At 38.0% G+C, this 18203-nt stretch overlaps 1 protein-coding gene across 14 annotated transcripts in view; it reads right to left on the reverse strand.

Moving 5' to 3' along the window:
• ANKS1B (ankyrin repeat and sterile alpha motif domain containing 1B) overlaps positions 1 to 18203 on the reverse strand; it is a 247797-nt gene that overhangs the window by 133366 nt on the left and 96228 nt on the right. For all 14 annotated transcript variants that reach the window (XM_058190589.1, XM_058190596.1, XM_058190595.1 and 11 more), the window contains one exon: positions 8377 to 8475. In XM_058190589.1, coding sequence (XP_058046572.1) covers positions 8377 to 8475 — 99 coding nt within the window. The remainder of the gene's footprint in view (positions 1 to 8376; positions 8476 to 18203) is intronic.

Genomic DNA, 18203 nt, shown 5'->3' on the forward strand with positions numbered 1-18203 from the left:
TGAGATCATCAGTGGCTTCGGCGTGAGGTACCAGCTGTATGCGGATGACACCCAGCTGTACTTTTCACACCGGACCACCCCAACGGTTATCAAGTGCTGTCCCGGTGTCTGGAGGCCGACGGGTCTGGATGGGGAGAAACAGGCTCAAGCTCAATCCTCCAAGACAGAGTGGCTGTGGATGCGGCATCCCGGTACAGTCAGCTAACCGGCTGACCATCGGTGGCGAGTCATTGGCCCCGATGGAGAGGGTGCGCAACTTAGGCGCCCTCCTGGATGAACGGCTGTCTCTAGAAGATCATTTGACGGCCGCCTCCAGGAGAGCGTTCTACCAGGTTCGCCTGGTGCGCCAGTTGCGCCTTTCTGGACCGGGAGGCCCTATGCACGGTCACCACGCCTCGTGACGCCTCGCCTGGATTACTGCAACGCCTCTACATGGGGCTTCCTTGAAGGGCATCCGGAGGCTGCAGTTAGTCCAGAATGCGGCTGCGCTGGTGATAGATGGAGCCCTCGTGGCTCCCGTGATAACACCCATCCTGCGCAGGCTGCACTGGCTACCTGTGGCCTTCCGGTGCGCTTCAAGGTTTTGGTGACCACCTTTAAAGCGCCCATGGCATAGGGCCGGGTTATCTACGGGACCGCCTACTGCGACCAGATACCTCTCACCGACCCGTGCGCTCTCACAGGAGGGACTCCTCAGGGTGCCGTCAGCTAGGCAGTGTTGCCTGGCGACGCCCAGGAAGGGCCTTCTCTGTGGGGCTCCCGCCTCTGGAACGAACTCCCCAGGACTCCGCCAACTTCCGGACCTTCGAACCTTCCGTCATGAGCTCAAGACACATTTATTCATCTGTGCAGGACTGGCTTAGATTTTAAATTTTACAGGGGTTTTAAATTGATTTTAATATTTATATTTCTATTTTTAATAATAGGGCATTGGAATAAGTTTTTTAAAGATTATTTTAATTTTGTATATTGATGTTTTATATGCCTGTGAACCGCCCTGAGTCCTTTGGGAGATAGGGCGGTATATAAATTTAAATAATAAATAAATAAATAAATAAATATTATAATACTTTTTAAATTTCTTCAAGGGAGGCTATTTGTAATATGCCTCTAAATGGCATGATTTTGTGCTATATGGTGGGAAATTACACTTAGCATGGATATGGAATTGATGCATACAAACATACATACCAGTAATGGGTTTTACATCCCATCATTACCGGTTCGCTTGTGGGCACACGTGCACGCACATGCGCAGAAGCATCCAGGGGTGGCTCCGCCCACCCACCGCCACTACCAGTGCGCCCAATCTGGGGCGAACCGGTAACAACCCACCACTGATATATACACACCAAAGAGTTCATGGTAGGCAACTGAAAGAAGTTTTCATCTTCCCTTTCCTGTGTATGTTGTCAAATACATTTATATGGAATGTTGGCAAAATAACATGTCTTTTATAGGTAGTCTTCAACTTTCTATATGGAGTCTGGGAGATCACTTTCGAAAGGTGGAAGAAGGTGGAATCCACCCTGAGACCTCCATACCGAAAAGCTTGTAATGCCATCCCAGAAGCAGGCACCATTTTGAGAGCGAACACAGTTCTCAGATTGTGAGAATTGTGGTCATTTCCAAAATGAAACCCACTTTTGCAACAGTGCCACACTCCACACAGCCTCTATATAAAAAGGCTCTGTGGTAGCTTGGCTAGTTCTTCCTGAAGGCAATCTTCAGAAAGGAGTGGGGAGGAGAGTGTGAGACCCAGCAAGGCAGGAAGCAGTCCCATGGCCTCTGGGAACCCAGAAAGACTGAAAGCAGACCACGGAATGACTTAGAGGTGAAGGAGGTGTTGTAATACAGGCCTACACCCGCACCAGGTCTTCCAGGTCTTCCAGGACATCCTCAACATCCCTGTACTCCACTTAAAATCCACATAGTCAATTAATGATTGCAGCAGGAAAAGCACAAATTTTGATCATTAAGCAAGACAATCAAATGAGCAACTCACTTAACAACAGCATGACTTACAACTGGCAGGATTCATTATGGTCATAAGTCAGGTACTACTTGTACTTCCTACATGCATACATTTCTATCCTTAATTTATTTGCTTATTTATTTAAAACATTTACATTCTGATTATAAAATATATCTACATTACAATGTAAATAAATTAAAAGCAAAGATTAATCTTTAAGGATACAGGGGGAGGGCAGGATAGAATGGGGGAAGGTTGTACTTGATCAACCTCCACCGCTGTGCATTTCCCCCATTGAGGCCCAGGCCAACTGGCAGAGCCAGGTCTTTATGAAAGGGGCCAACCTCACATTGGGGAACAAGATGTTCCGGAGGGCAGGAGTAATAGCAGAGAAGGACGGCCGTCCTTCTGGATCCCATCAACCAGAATAATCAGGCTGATGTGCCCCTAGTATGCCTCCTCTTCTGGCATGAGTGGGATGGGCCAATCCTAATGGAGTAAGATGATCTCTCAAGTAATGTGGATTCATGCCATGAAGGGCTTTAAAAGTAATCAGCAACATCTTGAATTGCTCCCAAAAGCAAACCAACAACCAATGTAGTCACAGAGCAGTGGTGTTACAGGGGCCATTCTTGGGGACCCCCAAACTCTCTGCATCACTGCTCTCTGCACCAGTTATAGCCTCCAAATGCTCTCCAAGGGTAGCCCCATATACAGTGCATTGCAATAGTCTTTTGGTCTTTTCCTTTTTTAGCTTTTTTATTGTTTCTTTGGAAATGGTGTGTAAAAGTTATTTATCTCTATGTGCCTGTTGATGACTGACTTATCTGTATACTAAACTATGAGGAATTCCCTCATATTTTTGGATTTAGCTTAGTCTAGATGCTGACAGTTTCCCAGTTGAAATTATGGTTGAGTCTGTTCATGTGTTAAAACATTAACTGTTTTCATGATTGCTAACTGTGGATGCACTCTGCTAGTCTTCTGCACTACACTACATATTGCCTGTTACAGTCCTTACACTGTATGTTATAGATGATTTCTGTTTTTTCTTCTTGGGCTACTGAGTCTTTTAATTTACTTAAGACGTTTGGAGAGATTTAGTTGGTTTGCCTGCTATAGTGACACCGTGTGGTTTTAACAGTCTGTTGGCTTTTTCTGAAATGTTTCTCATATATGGCAGTGCTAGCTGATGATGTAGGCTTCTTTCTGCTTTCTTACAAATGTTTATCAAAAAGTGCCTGACCAGAGGCATGCTTCCAGGTGTTGTTTGTGAGATTGCTTGTCCAACAATTGTTTCTTTGTAGTTCTTGTTCTTACATTTACTTGCCTTCATTTGCTTCTGATAAACAATGAGTTCCTCCTCTGCAGCACATCAGTATTGAGATAATATCAAAGTTGTGTTTATGTGTCTGAGTAGATGTTTATGTATAAATTTACGGGTGAGATTGTATGTGACTATAAGTAAATATCAGGATATATACATGCATGTATAGAAGTATTAAAGACAGCGGTGGGTTGCTACCGGTTTGCCTTGGATCGTGCAAACTTGCAGCGGGGGCGGGAGGCTTCACCGACCAGCCCGGATGCTTCTGCACATGCGCAGAAGTGTTGCATGCGAGCACGAGCACCCATGAGTGAACTGGTAGCAACAGGTTTTGAAACCTGCCCCTGATTAAAGAAGATTGTTTAAATGAAAGTATTGACGTATTCTAGGTGTTTAGGTAAAACATGTTTATGAAAGAAGGTTGAATATGTGTAGGTTCACTTGCATATGTTCATTGATAGCATTTGATAAAACAATAAATCCTTACAACACAAGAATGTGTCAAAATTAATTGTAATACTGTTCTTGCACTTCTAAAATACCTTTCCTCTAGACTTGCTAAAAAAAATTATGAGTGAAAATTTCCATCTTGAAAGAATGGTTATGTGAGCACAACTAGCAGGATTTCTGCTAATGACTATGTTTGACAGATCTCCGTGCGAGACAAAAGTCCTTCGATCCAATTGCCAAGTTATTTAAAGTTCTACAGAACAACAGCAAAATATAGCCTAACTGATATGTGTCTGAATAGTAGATATGCTGCCAGGGAAGCATTTTAAGCAGTGGTGTTATGTGCCAAGGGCTAGACTCAGCACAGATGTTGTGAGTTGCTCCATTTGGCATCTGAAAATTTATGGCCATACATAAGGGCAGTATATAAAGACACAGATACTGGGGCTACATTGTCCCTGTTCAGGGACAACTACAGATGGTGTATCAGCCAAAAGTGGTAAAAGGTAGTTTTTATTACTGCAGCCACTAGTTTTATTTTAAGTTTCTGGACTGCATGTAAAGGCAGTTAGTTAGTTCAATTCTTGAAATGACTGGTGTAACTATATAGACATCTAATGATAATTAATGATGATTAATTAATAATTAATCTTCAGAGAAATATGTTGCCATCAAGAAATGTGTCTTTACCTAGACTATTATATGGAAATTAGTATGTCAGAAGAAGTATAACTTGAATTCAATAGAAACCGAGTAATTAAGAAGTGTATGTGGTAAAACAAGAAGAGACATGGTCAGGAATGAATGGGCCCTCTAGGAATATAAACTGACTACAAAAATTACTGTACAAATGTCTACTAAGATAGTGTGTCATACAAAGAGAAGAAATCAACCAATTATATGAAGGAAGAATGAGGGGTCAAGTGAAAGGGAAAGACCAAGAAAATTGTGATTAATAGGGTTGAAGACAACTTGTGAATAACACAACAGATGTGGCCATAAATAGGGGGACTGATTAGTAGTTCAGCTCCTACAATCCTCTCTGGACAAAGAGAGGACACAATATTGCCCAAGTTGTTTCTCCTTACAGTTGCTTTTCACAAAGAAACCACAAGAATGATCTCGGGGGAGGTGGATTGGGAAACAAGGGACTTTGGCAAAATTGCTCCAGCTGCCAATGGAGCCTTTTTCAAAATTCTCTCACTTCAGCGGTGGGTTGCTACCGGTTCACCCTGGATCAGCAGTGGCAGCAGCAGGAGGCTCCGCCCACCTTCCCGGACACTTCTGCGCATGTGCAGAAGTATCACATGTGCACCCACGAGTGAACCAGTAGCGACGGGTTTTGAAACCCGCCCATCTCACTTCCCTTGCTAGCTACCTTTTAATTATCTATTAACTGCCTCAAAGAATTTAGATAAAACTGGATGAGTCGTTTCTAGTCTTAATTTAGGAATATGAAGATATATTTTATAATCCTTAAGAACTTAAAACAAACAGCAAAAAGTGAGACAAGGTTTTGGCTACAAAAATTTTAAAATGAATTAAGAGCTCAGAAAACATCAAAATGTTGGATTTTTAAAATATTGTTAAAAAGTAATTGCATCTTTGAGGGAAAGAGAAATGTTTTTTTGAGACTGGAGATGCAATAAGACAAGTAACTTAAAATGACAATCAAAGATATCTTCAAGGACCAGCGTCAGGATTTTGAATTAATTATGTCAGCTATGTTGCCTCTTTTTGGAAACAGTATGTTCCCAGAATAAGATGTTACAGAACAAAATATGCACAAAATTTACCCAAAGAAAACACGACTGAATAAGAACTTATTATCAGATACAAAAAGAACACTGAAAGGGTTTTAAAAATTAGGAAGAAAATAAATAACGATCCCAGAGGTCAATTGGAATAATTTCTTTTTGTTGGATTTACAAGAGAGATTGTTTAAAGCACTGAAAAAATTTCCAACAAAGATCACACAACCATCTGACTGGATTAAAGATAAAGATTATTCTGTATAGAAGACAAAAAAAGTTAGCTTATTTGAATAGGAATAAAATAGGACGTATTATTCTGGTTGGCTCTTTTTGGATTTGCAAATATCTTTAACTTTAAAAATGTGGTATACTGGAATTGCTTAATAAGGTGATTAAGTGTTTAAGTTCTCTTGTTTATGATTACTTAATGTATCCTAACTACATAGTATGCAAAGTGGTTTTGTATTAACTGTCTATATTCAAAGTAAGAAAGTTTGGTGATCTTTTTAAAAGAGAAATTATAACTCTTTGTTTGTTAAATTTTATTTTCTTTATTTGTTTATAGCATGGGTGTCAAACTCTATTTCATTGAGGGCTGCATCAGGATTGTGTTTGACCTCGGGGAGCCCAGGGTGGGTGTGGCCAGGGTGGGTGTGGCCAGCTCAACGTCACTCGCATCGGAGGTACCTGTGGTGGCCCAAATGGTCTGCCACAGAAAACAGGCTCCTGAGCTCTGTTTTCAGCTGCGATGGCCTCCTGCAACCCTTTGCCAGAGAAAAGAGAGCTCGGGAAGGCCGCAAACTTTGTTTTCGCTAGCAGAGGCACCGCAAGCCAGTCCTTCGTTGTTTCCAGGGCAGCCCCAGGGCCAGATCTAAGCACCCTGTGGGCCAGATTCAGCTCCCGGCTCTTTAATTTGACATCCCAGTCTATAGTTTAAAGTTATGGAATGCTTATTTGATTAGGATAAATTGCTATTTAGATTGGTTTTCTTTGGAATTGGTATTTGGAATGGGAAAATGTTGCATATTAGAGCTTGTCATTTGCCAAAAAAAAAAAAAAAAGGTTTCTTTCTCTCATGTTAAATTTTGGTATTCTTTTATTATGTTCACATTTGAATATTTGGACCATTTTATACCTTTGGTGGGATTTAGTTACAACTAAAAATTGGGATGTTGGGAATGTTGAATTTTATATATATTAATTAATATTAATATTTTAGAGTTCTGTGTTACTTTTCCTGGCAAACAAACCTACCCAAGGGAACGCTTGGTAGGGAACAAAAATTAAAAAACCATCAATCTATAGAAATCAAGTTGAGAGCAACTGGGTTGAGGACTCTAAAAGTCACAACATCAGCATATCAAACAAAACCAATTGCCCACCACAGCCCCATTAAAACCCTGATTTCAATGCCTCAGGTGAGAGCCAGGTCTTCCCAAAAGCCAAGAGGTTTGGGGCTGTCCACATCTTGTGAGGAGGTTGTTCTACAAGATGGGCACCATGATAGAGAAGGCACACTTCCTGGGGCCGGCTGTTTTAGTGATAGGATTCAGAGTATCTCCAGTCTGTCAGATCTAGTGGCAAAAACCATTGGGTACATAGTTAAATTAAAAGCAATACAGTTTTTAAATTATTACAAAATTACTTAAATATATTAAAAATATAGAAAGGCTATTAAAAGCAGCACACATTACCATGAATGGAAAACAGAAGAATCAGGACAGTAGAAACACAGAAAAAGCTGCATCTAGTTCAGAATGTTAACAACAAATTCAAGAGCTGATAATTAGAAACAATGTCAGCCTATTTACAAGATACTTTATTTATAAGGCTGTTTCTGAAAATCTTTTCTAAAAATTTGTGGTTTTTTTAAAAAAAACTTTCCCAAGTATGCTAATACCTCCTTTTCCCGCCCTCCCCCCTCAGATGGTGCTAGATTTGTGCACATAAATAAGGAGTAACTTCTGTCCTGTATTTCTTCGGTAATAAAATTTTCATCATGCATCTAGATATTGGGTAGATCAAGATATTTTCAGCAAATCTGATGAATCTTTTTTTAATTAAAGAGTCTAAAATTACTAAAATCTGGGGAACATGTAGAATAGGATGAAAAATACTTTCTTTGTTTAAGACTGCACATAGATTGGTCAATACAAAAATTAAGATTTTTGGAACAGAGGACTGGACAAGGAATATTTGTACGTCAGAAAGCAAGGCATGGTGATACTAAATGAGCTATTGGAGGGATTCACTGGGCAAATCTGTAAATACACAACAACAATATTTGGGGGGAAATGCATCTTTACTGAATCGCAAAAATATTAAAATCATAAAACCTTTAAGTTGCATGTGCCTAGTAATAAGGTTATTGTTACTAGAACTGTGCAAAATTATTATGATTCTCTTAAAAGATAATTTTTAAAATGTTATTTTAATGAAGAAAAGTGAAAATATGGCTGTCTAAAAATCCCAAACTCAAGCAAACAACAACCACATTTAAATCAAAATGGCCCAGTGAAACAGCTACACCAAAATCCACAGTAAAATTTATTTTGAATTTTTTAATGTATTAACCTACAATGAAGACAAGACTTCCCAGCATGGCCAACTTCCTGTCCACCCTCTTCAGCAGTTCCCTCTTCCTTTTGCAGCAATCTTCCTGGCATGGCCAACTTCCTGTCTGTTTTCCTTTCATAGCACGTTGAGTACCAAACAAACAAAGAGTATTGAAATAACGTTTTTGCATTAAAATGCTCTGAGTACCAAATTTGATGAGTTTTGAAGCAGTTGAGTACTGAGCATCACTGTACACTGTCAGTTATTTTAGTTTTTAATGAATTCAGATTTTGTAACAACAACAACAAAGATACCTTTGGAAGAAGCTGAATTGCCTGTAGAATTCTTTGCCTGTGTCCAGAATTAAGTATTCCAATTTCCAAGAGATCCTGATCCTCCATAACATTGCTTCCCTAAAGTGAACAACGAACAATATTGATAGATATTTTAATACATTTAAAAAGTAACAATATTACATTTCAAATTCAAATGACATTTAACACCATGCTAAATAATTATAGATTAAATCCTGATTAATTATCTCAAGATAGACTGAAATGAAAATTTGCAAGTTATTGTCAGAAGCAAAAAATAGGAAAAAATTACACTCACAATAGCAGTAATTATTTGAAAGTTATTCAAGTTGTCAGTAATTTTCTTGAAATAAAAACAATTCTTTCAGGGCCAAAAATAATTTGAAGGCTGCTTGTACGACATTCTTTTGAACATAAAAAATGATTGCAGTTATCTTCTTCTGAGCATTTTGAGCAATAAAGGAGTGGTCACCTTACCATCATATATATGGAAAAACACTCATAAGTGTTTGAAATCTGAAAACCACATGATTATCTATTTACATGCCTGTAGTTCATCTCTGCTACAACTCAAAATTTTATTTTTTATAACTTATTTCCAAGCCAACCTCCCTGCACTATTGTATAAAACACATCAACCATCTGTTATTATGAGAATATCTGAATAGAGCAACTTGAAAGACCAAAGTGTCATTTATTAAAGTAATACATCATGTTGTTTTTGTTAATCTGAAACAAAAGCAGAGACAGAATGCAATATTGTTTTCTTCCGTTCTTAGTCGATATTGCATTTGATAGACAACCTTGGGTGTTACATCCAATTTTCAAAAGATGACTTTATCATCATAAAGATTTCAAGTAAAAGGTAGTGATCAATTAACAATACTCGCAATTCCCCTCTTAAACAACATTTAAACATTGGTCAGTAGTAGTTCATCCTCATTTAAATTGTCTGTTCCATTAGAATCTTTAGAAAACTTGGTTACTTCACTGAGTTTGCAGTTTATACAACATATAGAAACTTTTTGCATAAGATGGTGACTGTGTGATCAAGGTTCTAAAATTGGGAATAGATGTATGATAAATTTATTGGCAAACACAAGCATGTTTTTTTGTTTCTTAGGTTCCCATATCTGTTAGGCAGGAAAGTAGGTACTCGATATTAAATAGCTGTCAAGTTGTAGAATATCACTATATTATGAGTTTTAAACACAGTACTCCTTTAAATCCAAACTTTAGCTCTGTGCAATATTACAATATACGCACTGCATTTTGAAAAGGGAATAAGATTTAAGAATGAAGAGTGAGAAGATAAATATATCCATTGGAAAGTTGCAGGTAGTAAGGCCTAGGAGTGGGCTTGCGGGCTTCACTGAACCAAAGTTTTAAACTAAAATAATTGCAAAATCTACCAGACATATTTCAAATGTGATGACTTGTGTGCTGCGTTTTCTGCAAAGTACATGGTTTTGAGTTATATTTGGAATCAGAACATTGAAACTGTGAGAAATAAGGAACTGAAAGTAGATGATGGATAGAGGTTTGAAATGTACACAGGTGTTTGCAGACAGTGATGGTCAGTAAGAATGTAAGAAAGAACAAGGAAGTGAAACTATGGAATGTGTATGTCAAGGAGAAAAAAAAGGTATAAGAAATGTGGCTTGAGATGAGAAAGGTGTCCTTTGCCCAATAGCAGTCCTTGTAGGTCCTGCTATGCGACATTGCAATGGTTTAATAATGTAAATTTTGTTGTGGAATTGCATTACTATGTTGGCTCTTCATGTTCCAAATTGCTCCTGAATAAACTTCTGAATATTAAAGTAGATTTATTGCTTGTGGTCCCCTCTTTGGGTTTTTTATTGGGGTATTTTTACGACAGCTAATGGTGCCATGACTCGGATAAGATAGTCGCTGGAAGAGACTTGCGGTCCAGCCAGGATTCCTGACTGTTCCTTGCGGGACAGACCTCCCTCCAGGTCACCAACCTACTCTTATACGAACCATCTACTTTGGATCAGAAATAAGCCAGTTGGCCCTGCAATGGACTGGATAGAGTGTGTGAGTTAGATAAAGAGGGTGGGTCCTGTCCCAGAATTCAGCCGCAAGGGAAGGATTTCCTCTGCCTGCAACTTTTCCCATAGATAAGGGTCGGCTCTCTTGCCATGGTGGCATGTCTTTTTCCTTAATTTTCTTTGGGAAGGAATGGATCTTTTCCATACATACAGACTGCCTGTGTTGGCGGGGTTCAATTGCCTTCCATTTCCCTGAGACAGCTGGTTCCCTGGGCTGTCTTAGTGGAGGAAAACAAACAGAGATGGGGGGGAAAAAGAAGAAGAAGCAAGGAAACCCAATGTGGATTACCTGCCCTTAGATCGGCAAGCAAATACTAATAGCAATACATCAAGATCCAGTTTTGTTTGGATGAATGTGTTGCTATTAGGGTGCAGAGTGCAATCAGTGTATGAATGAGATGCTGAGCATCAATGTAACCACAAGTGTCTGAGCCTGACCACTTTCTGTAGATAAGGAAGGCCTTTTTCCATTGGCCTGTGGTCTAGAATTACAAACATTATCCATATAGTTAATGTGTGTTGCCTTTTTCTCATCTCCCTTCCTCTGCCCACTTACTGTTGGATGTTCTTGCTTTGTGATGGGGGGCTCCCAGTCCAGGATGGTTCTGTCTATGATTGGGTAAAGAAATTCTAGATGATGTCATGCAAATTTTTGCCAAACTTGTGGAACTTTCAGTGTAAAATTTGTAGACACAGAAGATTTAATTGCTTTTTAGTTTATTTGAAAGTTCCAAAAACAGAAAAAAATATTACGTTACAGAGCCTTTTGCATTTGTTGAAATTGCTTGCTTATAGCTGATGTGCTGTCCAGCTCTTCATCTTCCAACAGTGGAGAATCACACATTAGTTCAATGTCTCTACTGGTAGAGAGGAGCAAAACCTGAATCTTCATGCATAACTTAAATTATTTAAAGCCATTTCAGGTAGGTTTCAGGCTGAGATTCAACTTTGGTTATACTTGCTGTTGACATGAGGCATAGATGGGATGGGCACATCGCTCCTTGTCTTCCTTGAACTCTCAGTGGCTTCAATACAATTGTCACAGTATCCTTCTGGACCAGCTGTGGGGGTCAGGAACCACCATTTTACAATGGTTCTCTCCCTCTTCTTTCATGGCCAGTTCTAGACAAAGTTGGTGGGGAGACAGGCTGTCCCTTAGGCCTCCTGTCATTTGTGGGTTACACCAGGGTTCAATATTCTTTCTCTTCCTGTTTAACATCATATGAAGCTGGGGCTCCTCTTGGATTCAGAGGTCTTTCTTAAAGAACAGGTGGCAGATATGGCCAGGCAGCCTTTGCACAAATCCATCCAATATACCAGTTGCAGTTTTCACTACATCAGGAGGGTCTTCCAACAATCACCCATACTCTAGTGACCTCACAACTACTGTAACACATTCTATGTGATAATGCCCTTAAAAACCACTCAGAAGCTTCAACCAATTCAGAATGCAGTGTATAGGCAGTGATGAGCATTCCTTGGTATGAATACAAAGCTCTTTGGGAGGCACCATCTATAAAGCCCAACATAACATAGGGTCAGGTTTGAGAGACCATATATCCCAAAATTTCTGCTAGGCTGGTACATTCCAGTTAGCATGGTCCAAGTTCCTTTAATTAAGCAACGCCAACTACCATAAACTAGGAAGTGGCATCTGTCTTCTGAATGAAATTTTCCTGGAAATCTCCCTTAGAGCCGGCATTGTGTAAAGCCTTGGAGATCTAGTTGTTCTTCCATGCCTTGGGTTAGGGTGGATGGAACGCCTTATTGGATGTGTTTTTGTCTAAATTATTCTACCAAGTGACTGGATCCCATCATGTTTTGATCTTTGTTGTATATTTATTGTTTATTATATTGTGAACTATCCTGATGATTTGGAGTCAGAGAGTGTCTTAATTGGATTAAATAAAAATTAAATATACAGAGGATATAATTTTGACAAGTATCCTCTAGTTCTACCAGTGTTAGGGAAAAGTCAAGGATTGGTATATAGTTTTCTCTGTGTATCTAGAAAAAGTTTGAAAAGAGAAAAACATGAAAAAATATTAGTTTATAATGTTCAAATATCTGATATAATATAGTGCTTGAAGTTGATTTAATAGGTTTGTGAAATTTGAGAAATATATGGTTCAGCTTATGTTTTATCCTTAAAGATCATAGTGCTCGGATAGGTGTAAAGATAGATGAGATATTAATTGAATTAACACATTTTTGTATATATTTACCTCATTTACTTCTGAGAGAGATGGACAGTTCAACAATGTGAAAAATAAATAAAAAATTATAATTCCCAAACTGTTTTTACATGAACATAAAGAGTTATATATCAAGGTATAGATCACCTTCATTATTCATGATCTTCTTAACTGTTGTTTTATGTGTCTGTGATTAATAATGACCAGACTGCAATATACACGTAAAAGTTTATACATAGTTATCAATAGTTTTTGCCTTGTTTACTTCACAGATATTCAAAGTGGTAGGTAGACTTCTGTGCATATAAAGGCTAGAGCTAGGATTAGGTTAAAGGCTAGGATTAGATTGTCTGCACAAAACTGATTGTGATGCATCCTTCTGAGTTAGCCTGATTACCTAGTGACTTTTTGGGAGTGACTCATTTGGTTGGTGATGAGATCAACCTATTTGCACCATGCAAGTCACAGTAGCTTTTGTACATTGTTCATTACCTCAGTAAAGGAACCTCTTAACTTCATCCTAAAAAATTGTGAAGCTTATAAAATGTCCCTGTGGAGCTCTCAATTACACTGTTGGATGCTAGTGCTGCTTGCAGCCCACAAGAAGTCTGTGGGCAGCACTGCTGCCCAGCAGCATGATTGACAGAGTCCTCCATTACAGATGTGAAAGAGCTTTAAAGAGCAGTGATGCTACTGTAAGCAAAGATGAAAATGAAAAACAGCTTCCATGAGAAGCCTTGTGATTGGACTGACCCAGTAAGATCTGCTATGACCAAGGCAGAAGAAACAAATAAAGATATATTTCACAGACAACTGCTATGAAAGATTGGAGGAGAAAAAATATGACCATGGGTGTTGCCACCTAACTTTTCCCAGTTGGCATTGAATGAAGGTTTTTTTATTTGGAGTTTTGTTAGCCATAGTTTTCGTTGAAATTTAATTCTCATAAATAACAATAACCACTTAAAATCATTTCCTGAGTTAACTGAACAAATAAAAAAGTGGTAGAACCATTTTTTAACTTAGGGAAAACAGCCATAAAATTATTTCCAAAATGAGTAAATATGAAAAGAGAATACAAAAATTTGCATATTAAAAATGTGTATGGACCTGCATGTGGGTTTTTATGCAGACTGGGAAAAAATGTAAACAGATATGAAAGTGGGTCTAGAATAAGCAATATTAGAAAAAACAAGAGACTAAGCAAAATAAAATCTATTTATTTATATTTATTAGCAGACTTAGAGTGCTTTTTCCTTTTTTTCCTACTTATATAATTTGGCACAATTGGTACAAAATGAATCACTATAAAAATAGTGTAATTGCTATTAACGTGTGACATAAAATATAGCATTTTCAATAATGTTCTTTGATATACTAATTAAACAATGGGGGGGATGGAGCCATATCTGAAATCAAGCAAGTATACTAAGAAATACTGCCTGATCACTCTGACTCGATTCTTCATGCAAGAAAGAGTGGCTAAATTAATAAGAAATTGACTATGCTTTAAAAGCATGCTTTTGTTCAAATGAGATCTTTAGATTGTTTGTTCCCAGGTAGATCCAGTTTGAAGTTTCCTTTGGCAATAAATAAAAGAATTAATTAATTAGTAATTAATAAGTCAGTATCTCATTTTTTTCTTTAAAAAGTAACGGTAGCATGCAACAACAGCCCTAAGAGGTAGGTAGGGCTCAATGAATTTTCTGATTGGTTAGGTGGAAACTGAATTTAGATCTTCTCAGGTCAGCTTCATCCCTTTAAACCAACAGTCTGCATTTTAACCCTTTAACCAGGAGTCTGTACATTTTTCGTTGTTCCTGCTAAAATAAATTCTTTACCCAAATTTTTATATATCATTTTTTATCCTTTTTAGTAATATGATTCTCTTGTACAACGTGATATCCTCTTTAAATCTTTTTAAGTAATGGACAAAATATCTCTTTTGAGAAGCATTTGCTTCATTTTATTTTGCACGTTAGATGCCATGTTTTTCGGAGTATAAGACGCACTTCTCCCACCCCTAAAAGTGGTTGGAAATATCTGTGCGTCTTATACACCAAATGTTGCCGAAGCACCGACCACCTGCCAGTCCCAACCTTTGGCCATTTTCATTTCAGCGCATCGCGTTTTTGGCCTCCGCATGCTCCATTTTAGACTTGTTCCAGGCTGCGGGGATCGCTACCTCCACACATCGCATTTTTGGCCTCCTCATGTCACGTTTTTGCCTCCAAATGCCCTGGTTTTTGCCTCTGCACATTCATTTTTGGCTGATCCCCGTCCCCTGGAACCAGCCAAAAATGCAATGCACTGAGGCAAAAAATGGGGCATGCAGAGGCTGAAAACATGATGCGTGGCAATGTGCAGAGGCGGCAATCAATGGCGATGTGCTGTGGTGATCCCAGCAGCCCGGAACAGGTCTAAAACAGAGTGTGCGGAGGCCAAAACGCGACACCGAGAGGCCAAAACCACAATGCATGGAGGCCAAAAATGCCACGCGCCGAGGTGGCAATGGGCTGTGGTGATCCCTGCAGCCTGGAACACCTGATTGGCAGTATTGCAGGAAGCCGATCCAACTGCCAATCAGCCACTCATGCTGAATCAGGCTGCGATAACATGCTGAAACTGACCAGGCTGTTTGCTGTTTGCCGCAAGGACACTAGCCAGATGAATACCAATGGATGTTGGTAGGCAGAGTCAGAATTTTTTTTTTCTTGTTTTCCTCCCCAAAAACTAATGTGCGTCTTAAACTCCGGAGCATCTTATACTCCGAAAAATATGGTATTTATAAAGCCACAACAGGTTGGGTTCACAGAACATGCTGACTCAAACCAAACAAATTATATTATGATGTACTAAAATATAGGACTCCAACCATTGTAATACTCTGGTATTTATTTGCCTAGTAAGAATCTCTAGAAGTATGGTATATCCTGAGAACTTGATAGATACTACATACAGTATAAAAAGTGTTTATCTTCAAACCAGTAATAAAGCTTTATACCTACATCACCCTGGCCGGTCTAAATATTGCTCTCCTCTCTCCATTCCATATTCCCAAACAGATACAACAAAGTTACTGAGATTTAGGAAGTCACATATATAAAGAACTTCTGAGGATACCAGCACAGTAGAAACTTGATCTATTTCAGTCCCAAACTTCAAATCTTGATCCTTTTTCCTTTCAACTTATAGAGCCAGTGATCTGTAGCTGCTCGTTTCTTGGTTTGAAAATAATTTATTACACCAAGCTACCAAGAAATGTAGGTTAAGATAAACAGGGCCAATTAAGTTCAACTTCCTACAAGTTGGACCTAAATTTATAATAATAATAACAAAGTTGGAAGGGACCTTGGAGGTCTTCTAGCCCAAGCCCCTGCCCAGGCAGGAAACCCTAAACCATTTCAGACAAATGATTATCCAACATTTTCTTAAAAATTTCCAGTGTTGGAGCATTTACAACTTCTGCAGGCAAGTTGTTCCACTTATTAATTGTTCTGTCCGGAAATTTCTCCTTAGTTCTAAGTTGCATCTCTCCTTGATTAGTTTCCACCCATTGCTTCTTGTTCTACTCTCAGGTGCTTTGGAGAATAGTTTGACACCCTCTTCTTTGTGGCAACCCCTGAGATATTGGAACACTGCTATCATGTCTCCCCTAGTCCTTCTTTTCATTAAACTAGGCATACTGAGTTCTTGCAACCATTCTTCATATGTTTTAGCCTCCAGTCCCCTAATCATCTTTGTTGCTCTTCTCTGCACTCTTTCTAGAGTCTCAACATCTTTTTTAGATCATGGCAACCAAAACTGAATGCAATATTCCAAGTGTGGCCTTACCAAGGCATTATAAAGTGATATTAACACTTCACGTGATCTTGATTCTATCCCTCTGTTTATGCAGCCCAGAACTGTGTTGGCTTTTTTGGCAGCTGCTGCACACTGCTGGCTCATATCTAAATGGTTATCCACTAGGACTCCACTAGGATTTAATATCCATTTGTAAGACACGATAGCAATTTGCAATGCTGCAAAATAGGCAGATAAAGACAGCACCATCCTTAAATGTACAATCTCTTCTGAAACTTCTATTTGTACTTCTTTCTAATTTTCTTAAGAATTTTTAGCTTTTTGAACAGAATTCAGTCAAAATCTCTTCTATTTAAAAGTAAATGTGATGTCTTCTCATTTGTCCCTATGAAATAGAACCTTTTTCTGCTTTAATCTTTCAGTCCAGAAAGAGTATTCTTTTCTCTTATGTTGAAGAGTTATAGCAGTTGCTGTATTAGAGTTTCGAAAGACAAATATCATTATTTCAATGTTACTTTTTATGATTTAAACATGTTCAAGGATGGAGATTAAAGTTTTGATTGATAAAGTCTTTAAATTTAAAAATGGAGGACTTACAAAAATGTAAGTTATATGAATATAACTTACATTAAATTATTCAATTTAAAACCTGTAGGTAAAAATCTCTTCAGATGTAGTTAATATTTTAAAAGCTTTTTAAAAGAAAATCCTACTTTAATTGACTAATTTGCAGAGTTTTCTTTGTAGAAATAATTTACATTGTAGAAATAATCTAATCATTCCATATCAGCTGATAACAACATTTTCATGGAAGAAGCCATCGAAAGATTCAGGATTTCAGTTTTCACTTAAAATAGTATCTCAAACATGCTTGCTTCCCTTTGGCTAAGAAGCCTAGTACCACTGCTGTGAGTTTTTTTAGTTTTTCAAATAGGATCAGGTTTTAATTTATCACAATGAGTGGGAAGCCCTGAATGGGGAATATAAGAAGACAAATATAAGAAGACAATTAAAAGTTCTCTTCTAAAGGTGTTAGATAATAAACAGGGACAACTAAAACATCTCCCCCTGCAGTAATTTTCTTCCTGTCCAGGCAAGAAATAAAGTGTAAAATTTTATGATCTACCTACAGCTGAAAAATTTATTTCTGGGGAATTAAAGTATGAAAGAATTCTTTTATTTTATTTTTGTTAGCTTGGGATAGGAGAGTTTGTTCTCACATGGTCAAACTAAACAAGTTATTACTAAAACTTATTACAGGTGGAAACTTTCCATCCTTTGGAAAAGAAAGTCATTTTGAGATTGTTACAGTATATTGGAACATCAACAAACTCTATGGGAAGTCCCAATAATATATTTTTGTTTTTCTTTGATTTTTTTTAATTTTCTACAATTGTAGTTTCTTGCCTTGCAAATTGCTTTGGATTTAATTTTTTTTTAGTGTTTTATGTATATGAATTGAGAGGTCTATTTTCGTTTTTCTTTCCTTTTGATTCTTTTCTGTTATCTTTTTAACAATACCACAACAAGCATTTCTTTCTTGAGAAAAATATATATTTGTATATGTATTAGACAGGCGTGACTGGCTGGCTGGCTGAGTATACATGCATGTATATGTTAGCACACACTATAATTCTTATTCATTTGCCATCTTTGGAGTTTTAGTTTAATATAGTTTTTATTAATTTCACGTAATATAAATGGACTGAAATTCTCTCTTAAGAGGAAGCAATATTACTATATTAGTAAAGTTAAA

This window comes from Ahaetulla prasina, chromosome 7, assembly GCF_028640845.1.
Source record: "Ahaetulla prasina isolate Xishuangbanna chromosome 7, ASM2864084v1, whole genome shotgun sequence".
In the NCBI taxonomy this organism is placed as follows: Eukaryota; Metazoa; Chordata; class Lepidosauria; order Squamata; family Colubridae; genus Ahaetulla; species Ahaetulla prasina.